Source organism: Nelumbo nucifera, chromosome 2, assembly GCF_055504915.1.
Source record: "Nelumbo nucifera cultivar China Antique chromosome 2, China Antique-T2T, whole genome shotgun sequence".
Classification (NCBI taxonomy): Eukaryota; Viridiplantae; Streptophyta; class Magnoliopsida; order Proteales; family Nelumbonaceae; genus Nelumbo; species Nelumbo nucifera.
This window is the reverse complement of record NC_142650.1, coordinates 2,274,069-2,289,812: the sequence shown is the minus strand read 5'-3', so window position 1 is coordinate 2,289,812 and position 15,744 is coordinate 2,274,069. Positions and strand designations below refer to the sequence as shown.

The window sequence follows — 15,744 nt, the reverse complement described above, 5'->3', positions numbered from 1 at the left end:
CAAAGGTAGGATGAATAAAGTATCTATTTAAACAAAACAATTAGGAACCACCATCACCATGGATGAAATGATCTCATGTTTGACAAATTGGGAGCATCAACCTTGCTTCAATCCGACATTTTATTTGACAGCCCCAAAAATAGACGTGAACTCGTCAACACAACAGGTCAATAACTCACCACTTTACAGGTCATCAGGGAGAATTGCGAGATGTGCGGCTGCAGTGTATAGTGGGCAGGGCTTTCAGAACATTTACATCAGTACAGCTTGCTGAGGATACTGTTTTTGGAAAAATAAATAAATGGCCAATGAAGCAAGGATATGGCTGACTGCGCACTGGGGAGAGAGGGGCAGACAGGCTGGAGGGATGTCCGTGAAAAAGCAAAAGCACCTACTTTTACAAGGCGTCCACGATAAGAGTGACTCGACTTGGTGTTGGAGTTGAAGCATATGTTATCCTCCCAGGCTATATATAATTCGCATCATTTTTTCCAGTAACTGATTTTGACAACTAATTCATCAGTCGAATAGCAACTGGACTAGCGAGCAGATCTTAATATATACAATGCAAACTGCAAAGTCATCTTGGACATTTAGCTAGAGGAAATGATACCCTTTGGGGAGTTTGTTGCTGTAGGTCTGTCTTTTGTTCTTGAGGAGGATTTGGATTGGTCCCTTCTTCTTCTTCTTCTGTTTCTTCTGCTGCTTGGGCAGTTTGCTTCTTTGGGATCGCAAGTTGATAGTTGGGGCTGATCAATGTGTCCTGCTCTGGTGGGAGTGGAATCCCAGGACCTGAAATTGATTTCGGTAGTGGGATTTTGTTCCTGTTCCTAGCCAATTCAAGTAGGACCTGGTGGATAGTAAGATACGTTAGTGTTGTTAACAAAATAATACTATGAACTCACAAGGAAGAAGACAGCAGAATTTTTGTACGACCCAAGTACCTGGCTTCCAACAGCAATTAGTTTTTTTTTTTTTTTTTTGCCTATGCATCTGCTATTGCTATTATACATTTTTTAATATTATATACTTGCTAGCTTTGTGATGGCATTATAAATAACACAAATTCACACGCCCGCAGGCAAATTAAGGAAGGCTTAAGATTCTAGATTAAACTAGAAAAGATATCAATCAGTTCTAGGTAAACAAAACAAACACAATATTATGATAGTATGATACTATCAAAATAGACTTAAGAAGCTCTTTGAGGTCAATCAAGATGATAGGTTGCAATAAGCTCAAAGAGCAAAAGGAAAACATCAATATTGAGATCTGAAGACCTCAGAAGTCTCAAGGAGATTTTCCCCTGATTCTAGATTGTGGCCCCAACCTCTAGTGCAATTCTTTTTTTTTTTTCCTGTAAAAATTCAGTTTTTGAGGTTTTCCCTAGTACTGGATTCTATCCAGCAATCCAAAGGAGACATACAATTTTCTACAATGAATAAGGAACTGCTACATAGTTGTTTCATTTCATGTTTCCCTGTTTTGCCTATAAAATATTAAAATTACATTTTTCTCCATAGATCTATAAAGACATTTGGTGACATTGATTATGGGGTGAGAACTGAGAGTAGGAATGCAAATCAGGTTGGCCTCAGTTAGCTTTTTACATTGCTTCATGCTCAGGCCTTCAATTTGGGCCTGGTGAAGTTTTGACAAAAGCCCAACCTAGGCCCACTCAAGTTGCACCCCTACTTGACAGAAGTTAAAATGTTTTTCTTTCTAGATAAGGAACAATAAAATAAATCCCACTACAAATTGAATGGGAAAGATTACTTATCATTAAAAAAAAATGAATGGGAAACAAGATTTCAACAAGTTTTAAAATTCATGGCCAAGAACAAAAAAAAATGTTATAAGAGAAGCAATGCTAAAGCTAAAGATTACCTCCCGAGGCGGGGGTTGTGAGAAGCTGAAGTTGACTTTTGTCTGGATGGCTAGCTTGATATCATCACAGTCAATTGCAGACTTTCCAGCATGCTCCGAGTATAACTGTGCATCTGTTAAAACATCAACCACATAACGATACCATAGCTCCAGGAACTGGTGGATAACACAGGGCTCATAATCCTTAACACCCATTGATTTCAGGAGTGACTTTACAATCTTCGCATCCCTTGGCAACTCCTCCTCTCCCTCTTCCCTGTCCACCATCCTTTACTAGCTTTTTCACCTCTGTTTGGCCTAGTACAGCCTTTTTAATACCTGTACAACATATGATATACAAACGACTTTACATTCATGCTAGCATACAATTATTTAGTGTTTTTTTTTTGTGTGTGTGTGTGTGTGTGGTGGGTGGGGGGGGGGGGGGGGGTAACTAAATCTAAATATAGTTAACAAACAAAACATGAGTAACATGTCATAGCAAATGAAAACTTCCATCCAATAAAAAATTTCATTAAAAAATTAGAAATAGAAAAAAGATAGCAAGTGGAGAACAACCTTGGGTCGTTCTGCATTTGATGTTTTGACATTGTTGGAATGCAAAGGTGATAGGTGCAATTAATATTTCTAGACAAGAATCCAAATGCCATAGTTTGAACCTTCACTCTAAGGATGAACTTCTAAACAGGTACGATATAGAGAAGATATGTGCTAAAAAGAAGCCTTAGGCCTTCAGACCATGGGCCTCACAGTCCATGGCTCCATGCTTGCAGCTCACACTCAAAACACCCATGACAACCAGTGAACTTGTGCCCGTTCTAGCAGATTTGGTCAGCTCAAATCAGGCCCAATCAAATCAATCAAAAAATTGATAGAAATTTATGAAAAAGTGTATTAGATTTGAACTTTGTAGAAATAGTTAGTAAGCCACGAGTGTGGGGTTCCATACCCACACTTAAGCTAGTGTGTGTAGTTCCATACCCACACCTAGTTATTTTAATTCCTTTTTAACTTGGGCCGGCTGGCCTTATCCATGTTATGTTTATCCATGTTTTTTGTTTTTGTTTTATTAGGACTAGGACTTTATCTTTTATCTCCTATTCTTGTAAGGAACCAAAACTATATATAATGAATGTATGGGGTGGCAATATCAATCAACCGAACCCCTTCTTTCCTTCTCTCTTCTCCTTCCTTCCACTCTTCTTTTCTCTCTCTCTCTCCTCTTTGAACCTGTGTTTCTCTTCTCAGATTACACAGCAGCAGTTATGTTTTATCCAAGTTGGTATCAGAGCACGATCGAAGGTTTCTCATGTGAAGTCTAACCCAGCCAACCACATGAGAGTTACCTAGGGCTGGAAGAATAGAAAGGAGCTACCTTTGCCTGATTCTTGAAGGTTACCAGAGATCTTTAGCAGCTGTCCGAAGATTTGGAGAGTGTTTCTTGGTAATCAAGAAGAATCAAAGAAGGTTAGAGGAATCAAGATTGGATTTTTATCAAGATTAAAGGAGGTAATCAGAGTTTTTTGGGTAAGATCTCATCTCTTCTTGAACCAGCAGTAGTAAGAAACAAGTTAAACTTAATTAGAAGGTATGGCTGAGAAAATCTGAATTTTCTATGGTTTGTTCTTAACCCTACGAACCTCTTTTTGACTGTGAATATTGGACTGATTACAGTCCAGGATTGTTTATCAGAGAGTTAATCCTTGAATGAGATTGCATTTTTTTAAAGTATTTGACTGTGTTTGCACTCTTGGCTGAGGTTAAATTCTAGACTGTTGTTCTCTGATTAAAGTTACAATTCTGGCTCTTGTTCTTTGTTGAAATCAGTTTCTGGACTGTTAATATCTGGTGTTTTTTATTACAGTTACAGTTTTGAAAAGGAACTATCAACTGAAACTAAGTTCTGGAAACAAAGAAGGTGATTGGGACTGGCCGTGAGATGAATGGATTCTATCTGCTTGAACATTCACAGGGGGAGCAGAGTAAAGTGGGGAAATTGTTTGTCTCTCAGTCTTGTATTAAGATTATGCTTTGGCACAACTGCTTAGGTCATTTATCTTTTGGATCTTTGAAGAGTCTTCTTCCAAACTTATTTGAGTCAGTAGAAGTGTCTAGTTTAAAGTGTGAAAGTTGTGAGATTGCAAAACACAGTAGATCATCTTATCCTTTGAGTAATAAAAGAAGCAACCTTCCTTTTGAAATTGTGCATACCGATGTTTGGGGGCCTTATCATACTCTCACCATGGGGGGGTTCAGAAATTTCTTATTATTTGTTGATGATTATACACGTTTTTCATGGGTCTACCTTATGCACTCTCAAGATGAGGTCCCTTCTCTGACCCAGGCTTTCCATCAGATGGTTCTAACCCAGTTTGAAACTAAGATCAAAACTCTTAGATCTGATAATGCCAAGGAATAGTTTGCACAACCCTTGGCATCCTATCTCCTTGATCATGGGGTCATTCATCAAAGCACCTGTCATCGTACACCTCAACAAAACGGAGTTGCTGAGAGGAAAACAAACATATCTTAGAGGTAGCCAAAAGCATTATGCTCAACTCAAATGTTCCCATACGCTTCTAAGGGGATGCAATCCGTACAGTCGTGTACCTTATTAATAGGGTTCCTTCATGGATCCTAAACGTGCAAATGCAATTCAGTCTTATGTATCCAGATAAGGACATATTCACTATTCCCCTCAAAACTTTTGGGTGTACTTGTTTTGTTCAAATCCTTGGACCTCATCGCTCCAAGTTTGATCCCAAAGCCACTAAATGTATTTTTCTTGGATATGCATAAAATCAAAAGGGATATTGTTGTTATGAGCCTATTTCAGGGAAGCATTTTGTGTCCATGGATGTCACCCTTTTTGAGGATATGCCCTACTATTATAGGGCTTCTCCTCAGGGGGAGAGTAGTGAGGAAGGGATTTCAGTTTCAGCCCCAAAAGTTCCTTTACCTGTCCCAGTTACTGAAGGGGAGAGATGTGAAGAGGGTTGCCAAAAATGCAGAGTTGAGAGTGTAACACAGAAAGTGGTGGAAGCAGGTTGATTCTCGTGCTCAACAGCAATCCAAGTCAATTCCAACATCTTCTACAACCCCAGATCCAAACACTACTACTGCTCCCACAATTGATCCCACTATTACAAATGCTCAACCCTCACCATCAGTTGACCTTGATCTTCCAATTGCAATTCGTAAAGGAAAGCGCCGTTGCACCTCATCCATTGCCCATTGCATCTCCAAGTTCCTTTCCTATAATTGTCTCTCAGAATCCTATAGGTCTTACTTGGCATGTATTGCTGCTATTCCTATACCTAGAAAAGCACAAGAAGCCCTTTTGATACCTGAATGGAAGGAAACAATGCAAGTAGAGATGGATGCTCTACTGGGACACAAATAAAGGGGATACAGGAGTACAAGAAAAGGCCACGCCAGCCTTTAAAGAATGTAACTAACAGCCAACCACTAGAACAAACTAAATAACAAACTAGACAAGTGGAGAGACTGGTAATAACAGAATTGTAACAGCAGAATATAAATAAGAAAAAGAAGTTAGGAGGGGATTATGATTTGGGAATACAATCTCTCTCTCTCTCTCTCTCTCTCTCTCTCATTCAGGAGGCAGGCTCCCTCGAAAGAGTCCCTGAGTTTGGCAGTTCCTAACAAGTTGGTATCAGAGCCAAGATGCCAAGCACAAGGTCATCCGCAATGGAGAACAGAGTCGACAACATGGAAGGAGAAATGCAAAGGATATCGGCTGATGTCAAAGAAATCAAAGAAAGCTTTGCATCCTTGCTTGAACGACTGGCACAAGCACCACCTGCACCAATTCAGGAAGAGCGCAGTGAAACCAGTCATCGAAGCGGATCAAGAACAGCAAGAATCAACTTTCCCATCTTCGCAGGGGGAGATCCCACATCCTGGCTTCTGCAAACAGAAAGGTACTTCGATTACCACGACACACAGGGACCTAATCGTGTCCCATTAGCTTCTGCACACCTAGAAGGAGAGGCGATCATCTGGTACCAGTGGTACCAGCGACGGCACCCAAGAGCCACATGGGCAGACTTCACCGACGCCTTAACCATGCAAGGACGCCAACTCTGGTTCAGGCCCCGGCTCAGCCAAGAGGTTAACCTGGGCTGAGATGCAAGCCCGACGGGAAAAGGGCCTTTGTTATGCATGTGGAGACAAATTCGGGCCAGGCCATCGCTGCAAGATCCCTCAAGTTTTCTTCCTTCAACCTGAAACCGAATATGTCAAGCAATCAACAGAAATTGAAGAGCCAATGGACAACCAAGAATGGGGGCAATAGACAAAGGAATACCCAGAAGTATCCCTGCAAGCCTTGACCGGTCTTGCTTCTTCTCAAACTATGAGAGTAACCGGACTGGTACAAGGGCGCCATGTGTCGGTTCTGATAGACAGTGGCAGCACCCTCAATTTCATTACCAAAACATTGGTAAGACAACTAGGGATTCCGGTCCAACCATGTACAGCCTTCCGGGTGCACGTAGCTAATGGGAGCAACCTGGTGTGCGACAGTACGTGCACAGAATTAAAGATGAAGATACAAGGACATGAGTTCAAGGTAGATGTGCACCCCCTGGAAATCAGTGGAGCAGATGTAGTTCTCGGAGTCCAATGGTTAAGGCAACTAGGGCCGGTGATATGTGATTGGGCCCGTCTCACCATGGATTTTCAAGTGGGCAGCTCACAGGTGCATATTCAAGGGCAGATGTCCAAGGGTCCAGGACCTATTAGTCTTGCATCCCTAAGGAAACAGGCAGCAGACCCAGCCCACATCGTTTTAATGCAGATAGACTCCCACGAGAACGGTCCCATTCTAGCCCAAGGAAGCAGATTCGAAAAAGGCCGCACACAACAACAGCAGCTACTTCAGAAGTTCTCAATGATCTTCCAAGAACCCAAGGAACTACCACCGAAATGTGCCCATGATCATTGCATTCCATTGCTGCCCGGAATTGCACCCACAAATGTAAGGCCCTATCATTACCCCTATTTTCAGAAACTAGAGATTGAGAGGCAAGTGCAAGATATGCATGACAGAAAAATTATACAACCCAGCCAAAGCCCATTCTCCTCGCCAGTATTACTTGTGAAAAAGAAGGATGGGACATGGCGATTTTGTATAGACTATAGGGCTCTGAACAACATTACTGTGAAGGATCGATTTCCCATACCGGTAATCGATGAACTACTAGATGAACTCGGCAGGGCCACCATATTCTCTAAACTAGACCTGAGATCGGGATATCATCAATTTCGGGTCCATGAGGGAGACATCCACAAGACTGCCTTTCGTACACACGAAGGGCATTATGAATTTCTGGTTATGCCGTTTGGGTTGACCAATGCGCCAGCTATGTTCCAAGCCCTTATGAATGACATATTTCGACCCCATTTGCACAAATTTATACTCGTTTTTTTTATGATATACTTGTATATAGCGCTACATGGGACGAACACCTAGTACATCTACAAATCACCTTGGAACTGCTAAGGACTCATAAACTCCTTGCAAAGGAGTCAAAATGCGCATTTGGACAAACACAAGTACACTATTTAGGGCACGTGGTCGAAAACGGCATTGTAGCAGCAGACCTGGAAAAGATCTCAAGCATGATAAATTGGCCCCGACCTCAAAATGTTAAGGAGTTACGAGGCTTCTTGGGTTTAACAGGGTACTACCGGCGATTCATTAGAGGGTATGGACTGATTGTTGCCCCCTTGACAAATCTACTTAAGAAGAATGGGTTCTACTGGACTAGGGAGGCCCAACAAGCCTTCAAGACACTCAAAACAACTGTCTCATCCCCACCGACGCTCGCACTTCCAAACTTCTCAAAGGACTTCATCATTGAAGGTGATGCGTCAAGCCAAGGAGTTGGTGCAGTCCTCATGCAAGAAGAAAGGCCACTAGCGTTTTTTCAGCAAAGCAATGACAGCACAGAAATGGGCCAAATCAGTATACGAACGTGAACTGATAGCAATTGTTCTCGCAGTTCAGAGGTGGCGGCCCTACCTTCTAGGAAGGAGGTTCATCATACGAACTGAACACCAGAGCCTGAAATTTCTATTGGAGCAATCTGTACTATCCCCGGAACAGCAACGATGGATAGCCAAATTACTTGGCTACGATTATGTCATTAAATACAAGGCAGGGCACACTAACAAGGTGGCGGATGCACTGTCACACCAGCCACAACTATTTCCATTACTTCTCACTGGCCCAACATGTTCCTTCATGGGTCAGCTAAGGGAAGAAGCTGAATGGCACCCACAACTGAGCAAGCTGCGTTCACAGGTCCAAGAGGACCCTACTAGCCACCCAGGGTACACAGTGGAGAATAACTTGCTATTGTATAAACGCCGAATGGTGATACCAAAGGATTCAGCCAATATTCAGCAACTTCTGGAAGTGTTCCACTCATCCCCAGCAGGAGGACACTCAGGGATCCTGCGCACTTACAAGAGACTAGCCACCCAATTCCACTGGAAAGGCATGTGAAATTCGGTCCAAAAGTTCATAGCCGAATGCGTCATTTGCCAAAAAAAAAAGGCGGATACCCAGTCTCCAGCAGGGCTGCTACAACCACTCCCAATTCCTACACAAGTGTGGGCAGATATATCCATGGACTTTATAACGAGGCTTCCCCTTTCCTATGGCAAGTCCTTCATTCTCGTAGTGGTTGATAGATTCACCAAATACTGTCAATTTCTCCCTCTGTCCCACCCCTTTACAGCCTCCATGGTAGCTGAGATTTTTACTAAGGAGGTGGCACAACTGCATGATACCCCTAACTCTATTGTCTCAAACCGCGACCCTATTTTTATGAGTCGTTTCTGGGCAGAACTTTTTCGACTACAGGGAGTGAAACTCTTCAAATCTACCAGCTACCACCCTCAAACAGATAGGCAGACTGAGGTGGTCAACCGGAGTTTGGTAACCTATCTAAGGTGCTATGCAGGGGATAGGCCACGTTAGTGACTAAGTGGCTTCATTGGGCATAATGGTGGTACAATACCACGTATCATAGTGCAACAGGAATGACTCCCTTCCGGGCTCTATATGGACAGGACCCACCTCCCCTACTCCCATATGAGAAAGGGTCTACAGCAGTAGCAGTAGTAGAAGACCAACTCCTCCAGCGAGATAGGGTGTTACAATATCTGAAATCCCACCTGCATCGAGCCCAATAATGGATGGCAGACTCCTACAACATAAGGCCGCCTGTCCAGCACCAGATTGGGTAGCAAGTCTTCCTTAAATTACAACCATACAAGCAAGTTTCAGTAGCAGGCCACCGGTGGAACAAGTTGAGCCCTAGGTACTTCGGCCCATTTCAGATTGCGGAACGCATTGGGTCGGTGGCATACAGGCTTGACCTCCTAGCAACATCAAAATTACACCCTGTATTCCATGTATCCCTATTGAAGAAATGGCCAAAAACAAGGGCAATAACAACAACCACCCTCTCATCATTCTCAGAAGATGGCCAAGTTCAAACTGAGCCCACTCAGACAACAGATTTCAGGTGGACACGCAAAGGGAATTATATCCAACCAGAGGCATTGGTGGTATGGTCAGGTCTCCCAGTTGATGATGCAACTTGGGAACCTTACTTGGATTTACAGAATAGATTCCCACATCTTGACCTTGAGGGCAAGGTCGCTTTCAAGGGAGGAGGGACTGTTGGGACACAAATAAAGGGGATACAGGTGTACAAGAAAAGGCCACGCCAGCGTTTAAAGAATATAACTAACAGCCAACCACTAGAACAAACTAAATAACAAACTAGACAAGTGGACTGGACAAGTGGAGAGGCTGGTATAACAGAATTGTAACAGCAAAATATAAATAAGAAAAGGAAGTTAGGAGGGGATTATGATTTGGGAATACAATATTTCTTTCTCTCTCTCTCTATCCTTCTCTCTCTCATTGAGGAGGCAGGCTCCCTCAAAAGAGTCCCTGAATTAGGCAATTCCTAACATGCTCTTGTTAAGAACAACACATGGGAACTAGTTAACCAGTTTGAAGGGAAGAAACTTGTTGGATGCAGATGGGTGTTTACTATGAAATATAATGTTGATGGTACTGTAGAGAGGTATAAATCCAGATTAGTTGCAAAGGGATTCACACAAGCTTATGGCATAGAATACACAGAAACCTTTGCACCTGTTGCAAAAATGAACACTATCAGGGTTTTACTATCCATTGCTGTGAACTTCTCATGGCCACTATTTCAGCTAGATGTTAAGAATGTCTTTTTCAATGAAAACTTACAAGAGGAAGTATACATGGAGTTGCCCCCTGGTTTTTATAGTACAGAAGTAGGAAAGAAAGTTTACCTTTTAAAGAAGGCCTTGTATGGGTTGAAACAATCTCCGAGAGCTTGGTTTGATAGGTTTAGACTGACTTTGGACAAATTCGGATACATACAAGCTCAGTCAAATGACACTCTCTTCTTTAAGAAGACAGGTCATTCCCTGACTCTACTTGCAGTCTATGTAGATGACATTGTGATAACAGGGAGTGATATTAGTGAAATTGAAACTCTTAAACAGCATCTTCATAAAGAATTTGAAGTGAAAGACCTAGGGGAATTGCACTATTTCCTAGGAATTGATGTAACTCGATCTAAACATGGCATTTTTATCTCTCAAAGGAAGTATGTTTTGGACTTATTGGAAGAAACTAGCAAGTTAGGAGTGAAACCTGCTGACACACCTATTGAACTCAACCATAAAATAAGTGTAGAAAATGGAGAACTTCTTGAGGACAGGGCTATGTACCAAAGGCTGATTGGGAAACTTCTTTATCTCTGCCTAACTCGGCCAGATATTTCCTATGCTGCCAGTGTTGTTAGTCAATACATGCATTCTCCTAGGACCACCCACCTCCTTGCAATAGAAAGGATTATTGCCTACTTAAAGAGATGTCCAGGGAAAGGTATAATCTTAAAGAATAATGGTCACATGAAAATAGAAGTGTATACAGATGTAGATTGGGTTGGATGTGTTGATGAAAGGAGGTCCACCTCTGGATATTGTGCATTCGTGGGGGGAATCTTGTTTCCTGGAGAAGCAAGAAACAGAATATTGTTACTCGCCCCAGTGCATAAGCAGAATATAGATCCATGGCCAATGGTGTTGCAGAAGTGTTATGGGTGAGATCTTTGCTTAATGAGTTGGAAATTAATTATGAGAAGCCTCTGATATTGTATTGCAATAACCAAGCTGCAATTAATATTGCCCACAACCCAATACAGCATGACAAGACTAAGCATATCGAGGTTGACAGACATTTTATCCGAGAGCGAGTTGCATCTCAAGAAGTATGCCTTCCTTACATTGCCTCAAACATGTTTACTCAAGTTGATCTCTTCACCAAAGCAGTCACAAAAATCAAATTGGAAACATATTTACTCAAGTTGGGCATGACAAATATCTACTCCCAACTTGAGGGGGAGTGTAGAAATAGTTAGTAAGCCACGAGTGTGGGGTTCCATACCTACACTTAGGCTCTAGTGTGTGTGGTTCCATACCCACACCTAGTTATTTTAATTCCTTTTTTAAGTTGGGCCGGCTGGCCTTATCCATGTTTTTTGTTTTTGTTTTATTAGGACTAGGATTTTATCTTTTATCTCCTATTTTTGTAAGGAACCAAAACTATATATAATGAAGTGTATGGGGCGGCAATATCAATCAACCAAACCCCTTCTTTCTTTCTCTCTTCTCCTTCCTTCCACTCTTCTTTTCTCTTTCTCTCCCTCCTCTTCGAACCTGTGTTCCTCTTCTCAGATTACAAAGCAGCAGTTCTGTTTTATCCAAGTAATTTCATTCTGTTTTTAGCAAGTTTTTCCTTGTTTAGTAACTTAGTAGCATTTGTCAAGAAGGAAATTATCCTATAGAACTCAAAGAACACATGTATTGTTCCTTCTGATCCATCCATTGTCTCTGAAATTGCTTCTCCTACAGCACTTGCACCAATTCTGAATGGGACTCAACACTGCAATGGCACAATTGTCACAGACCAAAAACAATATCATATTTGGAGATTTGGTAGGAATCAATGTTCTGGCCATGATATTTTTTATGTTTACCAATCAAGGAAGAAAAAGATGGTGGCCATTTGTACAACAAGCACAAAGAAGAAAGACAAAATGAGCAGGAAAAAATAGCTGGCATTTATCATCAGTCAAAAGGGTTAGCGTGTCGGTACCTGAGAAAGAAATTAGAGCATAACGCTATCAAATACCTAGTTAAGCTGTGCAAAGGCTCTTCAAGGAAACACACTCACGTCATCACCACCAATCCTTGTGATGACAACCACAGCTCCAAAAGCATTTGATCTTATCTATTTTCATGTCCTCCTTGTACTAACCTTCAATTCATGTCCTCCAGAATCACCATGAACCATGACAAGCTTATTTATTATCATCTTTTAGGGCAATGCAAGGATGAGGAAGGAGAATCAGCGAGTGTGGTGCACTATGTGGCACCCATGATTGATGGGAGAAAATTGTAGAGGGTGTACAGTTATCAAAAAATAAAATAAAATAAAATTGTAGAGGGTGTTACACCCAAGGGTGGTCAGAGTGCCAGACAAAGTGAAGATAGTGGAGCTGATTGCAGAGTGGCAAAGAAGCTGATCAAGGGTAAATTTGACATTTAAAAAAAATAATGCATTACATCAGCATTTTTGTGTGGAAAACTAACAGAAGGGGGTATTATGCCATTTTTTTAAACATTAGGGGAGGTTTTTGTTAGGGTCAAAACACAGGGGAAGTTCAAGGGATTGTCAGAAAATCCAGGGAAGATTTTTATAATTAACTCATAAAATTTTGAATACATTTAAAATGGCTAGATGTGACAGAGGGGGCAAATATGTCTTTACGCTTGAAATTAGATTTCTTCTTCCACCCAGCCCTAATCTTCATATAGCTGAGACAGTCGAACAACCTGAACTTTCTTGACCACTGGTACGACCAACCCCTGCTTCATTCTTCAGTGAGACAGGTATATCTTCTTATTCCTTTTCTTTTCTGTTAAAACAGGTTATGCTCAGATTAAGAAACATGTACAAACAATTGCTGTTTTTTTATAATTGTACAAACAATTGCTCATTACATAATGTAATGCTTTCTGTTTATTGTCTCGAGCTGAGATGAACAAATTTATTGAAAATTTTGGGAGAAATGCCTTCCTTAATTGTTACCAACAATTACCTTGACTGAATAGTGTAGAAAACCTGTTACTAATTGTATATATCCAGATAGAATCCCTGAAGACCGAGGCTTTAATAATTGATGGATCACTGATTGGACCAGCAGACTATGTGTGGTATAAGGCCATATCAAGGATTTCATGTTGATCAAGGATGGAATAATTTCTTCTTTTGGAAGAAAATTTTGGGGTCACAGTGTGATAAAAGTGGGTTGTGGGCTTATGGCCAGGCCATATCTTCAAAATAAATTTGGCTCCATCCCTGGATTGTTCAAAAAACCCTATTTTTATCAGTTCAAGGATTTGTTTTGATACCTAACATTTGTTTTGAGGTTGAACGGTTTTTTTGAGATGGTACTATCAGTTCAAGGATGTGCAGTAAAGTTGTGGCTCCAGAGCCCATCATCATTGGGAATACAATATTCTGTGCTTGCCCTAAGGCTACAAGAATGTGGCCACTGTTAGCCCAGTTGAGGGAGAAGGGAATGCTGACAAGTAAAAGAACACATATTGCCCTCTACAGATATATTCCAAGCATGTGGTGCTGTTTTGCTCCATAAGACTGATCACAAAACGACATTATCCATGGAGGAAACAGAGTTTCTTGGGTTTCTAGAGGGATATGTAAACTGAAAATTTACGTATTTGTTATTCTCTACTCGAAACTGAGGAGATCACCATTAAGATGGGAATAATAAATCTTGCAAAATATGATTAAACAATAATTGCTATAAGGTGGACGAAAATAAAATAAAATTTGGAAAACAACGGTAGGAAAAAAATAAAATAAATCCCAAGAATAATAGCCTCATAGACTCTATGTCTGATAATTTGTTAGACAAAAAGTTACAACATCTCATTAGCAAGTTTCCCTTTAGGCTGCATTTATTTCTGAGCAAAATGGGTACAAAGCAAAGCTTCCCTGTAAAAGGGGCATAAATATAGCTGACATATTTCAGAGTGAAAACTTTTCTTCACCTCCTCTGATGAACAAATGGAACCTTGACGATGGGAAAAAATAAATTTATCAACAAGGCTGTGAAGGAACCTTTTTTTCTTCAAAAGAAACTACAAATGTTTTTTAACTGATAATAATCAAACTTATTGATTAAAACTGCAAGTGTTTTAATTTGGGAGTAACATATTTCTCTGAATTTAAAGGCATTCCCATTTCCGTGCCTTTACTTACTAGTGCTCCCTGGTTTGATTTTTAAAGAACTCAAATTTACACTACAAACTTTTATTCAGTTCAAAACGGAAAATAAAGGGTAATAAAAAATCAGATGAGAACACTCCCATTGAGTTAGAGATGAGAATACTACCATGTTTATCATTCATTCATTGACTTGAAGAAGAAAAGTTTACAATCCTTTGTTTCTTTTATTGTTTACAATTCTTCGTTTCTTTTATTGTCCAGAACTTGGATATGGTAGGATTCTGAAAATGTACTCAATAAGAGGGTTCTCAAGAATCCAGCATTACCACTGACCTATGAACCTTTTTTTTCCAAACATTAGCCAGAAAATGGTTCAAATAATGCAGTTAGATCACTTTTAGGTCATAGAAAATTCCTACCGGTGCTCAGATTGAACAATCAGTTGAAAAACTTAAGATCGATTAACAAAATTACAGACTGAGATGCCGGATCTGCAACCTGCGCTTCATGGGATGGAATCCACTCAACTCCAGTAGCATACCAACACTGCTACCAGAGTCAGCTATGTCCCTTGTGCAGTTCTGCAATTCTACTCAGATCTGAACAAAAGAAAAGCATATTTTCTGAAAATAAAATTCGGTCATGTTGTTGAAGACATGCTATTCGTCCCTTTTACCGTTTTTTAGGGATGAAAATCAGAGTTTAACCATGAAACAGGGGAAAACATATATTGATTCTCAAACAAAACATCTGGGAGACAAAAAAGAACATACCAATCCATCTGAAACACCAACCTGCTGCGGTTTCGACCGCTGGAACGATTGCCGCCGCTGGTTCAGTGAGAAGATGAAGGAGACGATTAGAAGTCGCAGTGAGAAGATGAAGGAGAATGGTAGAAGTCGCAGTGAATGGAAAGAGAACATTCCACCATGAATGAAATCTTACCTCAGTGTTCGCCAAAGGGAAGAATTCGCCGCTGGTTGCAGAGAGCACTGGAGAAGATGGTATCGATGGGCCAAACCCTAGGCTTTAGATTCGATTCATTCGAATGGCATTAATGGTATTATAAAAAATTATTGGAGACAATTTTGGTAACATATAAAAAAAAAAGCTGGAATTTTTTGGCGTAATATACAAAATCCTCCCCCTGAATTTTCTGACAATCATAAAAACTTTTTTTATAGTTTTATTTTAGCAAAAGCCTCCCCTAAACTTTTAAAGATATCGACAAAAACTTTCCCTCTGTCTGTGCTGAGAATTACGAAATTGCCTTTGATTAATTGTCAGCGAGTAAATAAAATATTTGAATTGCCCATGCTTCCCCTTCCTATCGCAATAAAAGGGAACGGTATGAAATCCTTCCCCCATCTCCCCTTACTGGTTTACCTCTTCTTCTTCTTCTTCTCTCTCTCTCCCCCCTTCGTCTCCACTCTTTCTAGTCGATTGAG

The 15,744-nt window shown here is 40.7% G+C and overlaps 1 protein-coding gene across 6 annotated transcripts; it reads right to left on the bottom strand.

The window, feature by feature from the left end:
* On the bottom strand, positions 1 to 15,356 carry TAFII21 (TATA binding protein associated factor 21kDa subunit). Of its 6 annotated transcripts, none has more exons than XM_088898705.1 (5): positions 15,242 to 15,355; positions 15,070 to 15,126; positions 12,173 to 12,959; positions 1,888 to 2,205; positions 1 to 850 (listed from the first exon to the last, which is right to left on the bottom strand). In XM_088898705.1, exons 4-5 carry the CDS (start codon positions 2,152 to 2,154, stop codon positions 581 to 583), a joined length of 537 nt encoding a protein of 178 aa, XP_088754831.1. In that variant the 5' UTR covers positions 2,155 to 2,205; positions 12,173 to 12,959; positions 15,070 to 15,126; positions 15,242 to 15,355; the 3' UTR covers positions 1 to 580. The 6 variants fall into 6 exon arrangements, with proteins under 6 accessions (XP_088754831.1, XP_010253136.1, XP_010253135.1 ...); XM_010254834.3 differs by having other exon boundaries at positions 12,812 to 12,959; XM_010254833.3 differs by lacking the exon at positions 12,173 to 12,959 and adding an exon at positions 14,795 to 14,895 and having other exon boundaries at positions 15,242 to 15,354.
* Positions 15,357 to 15,744: the final 388 nt, after the last annotated feature.

What these genes read in the sequence shown, in the direction of transcription:
- TAFII21 (XM_010254835.3), bottom strand. Translation starts at nt 2,154, where the DNA reads ATGGTGGACAGGGAAGAGGGAGAGGAGGAGTTGCCAAGGGATGCGAAG. An exon ending in CACAACCCCCGCCTCGGGAG is followed by an intron (nt 851 to 1,887) that starts GTAATCTTTAGC and finishes ACTATCCACCAG; the next exon opens with GTCCTACTTGAATTGGCTAG.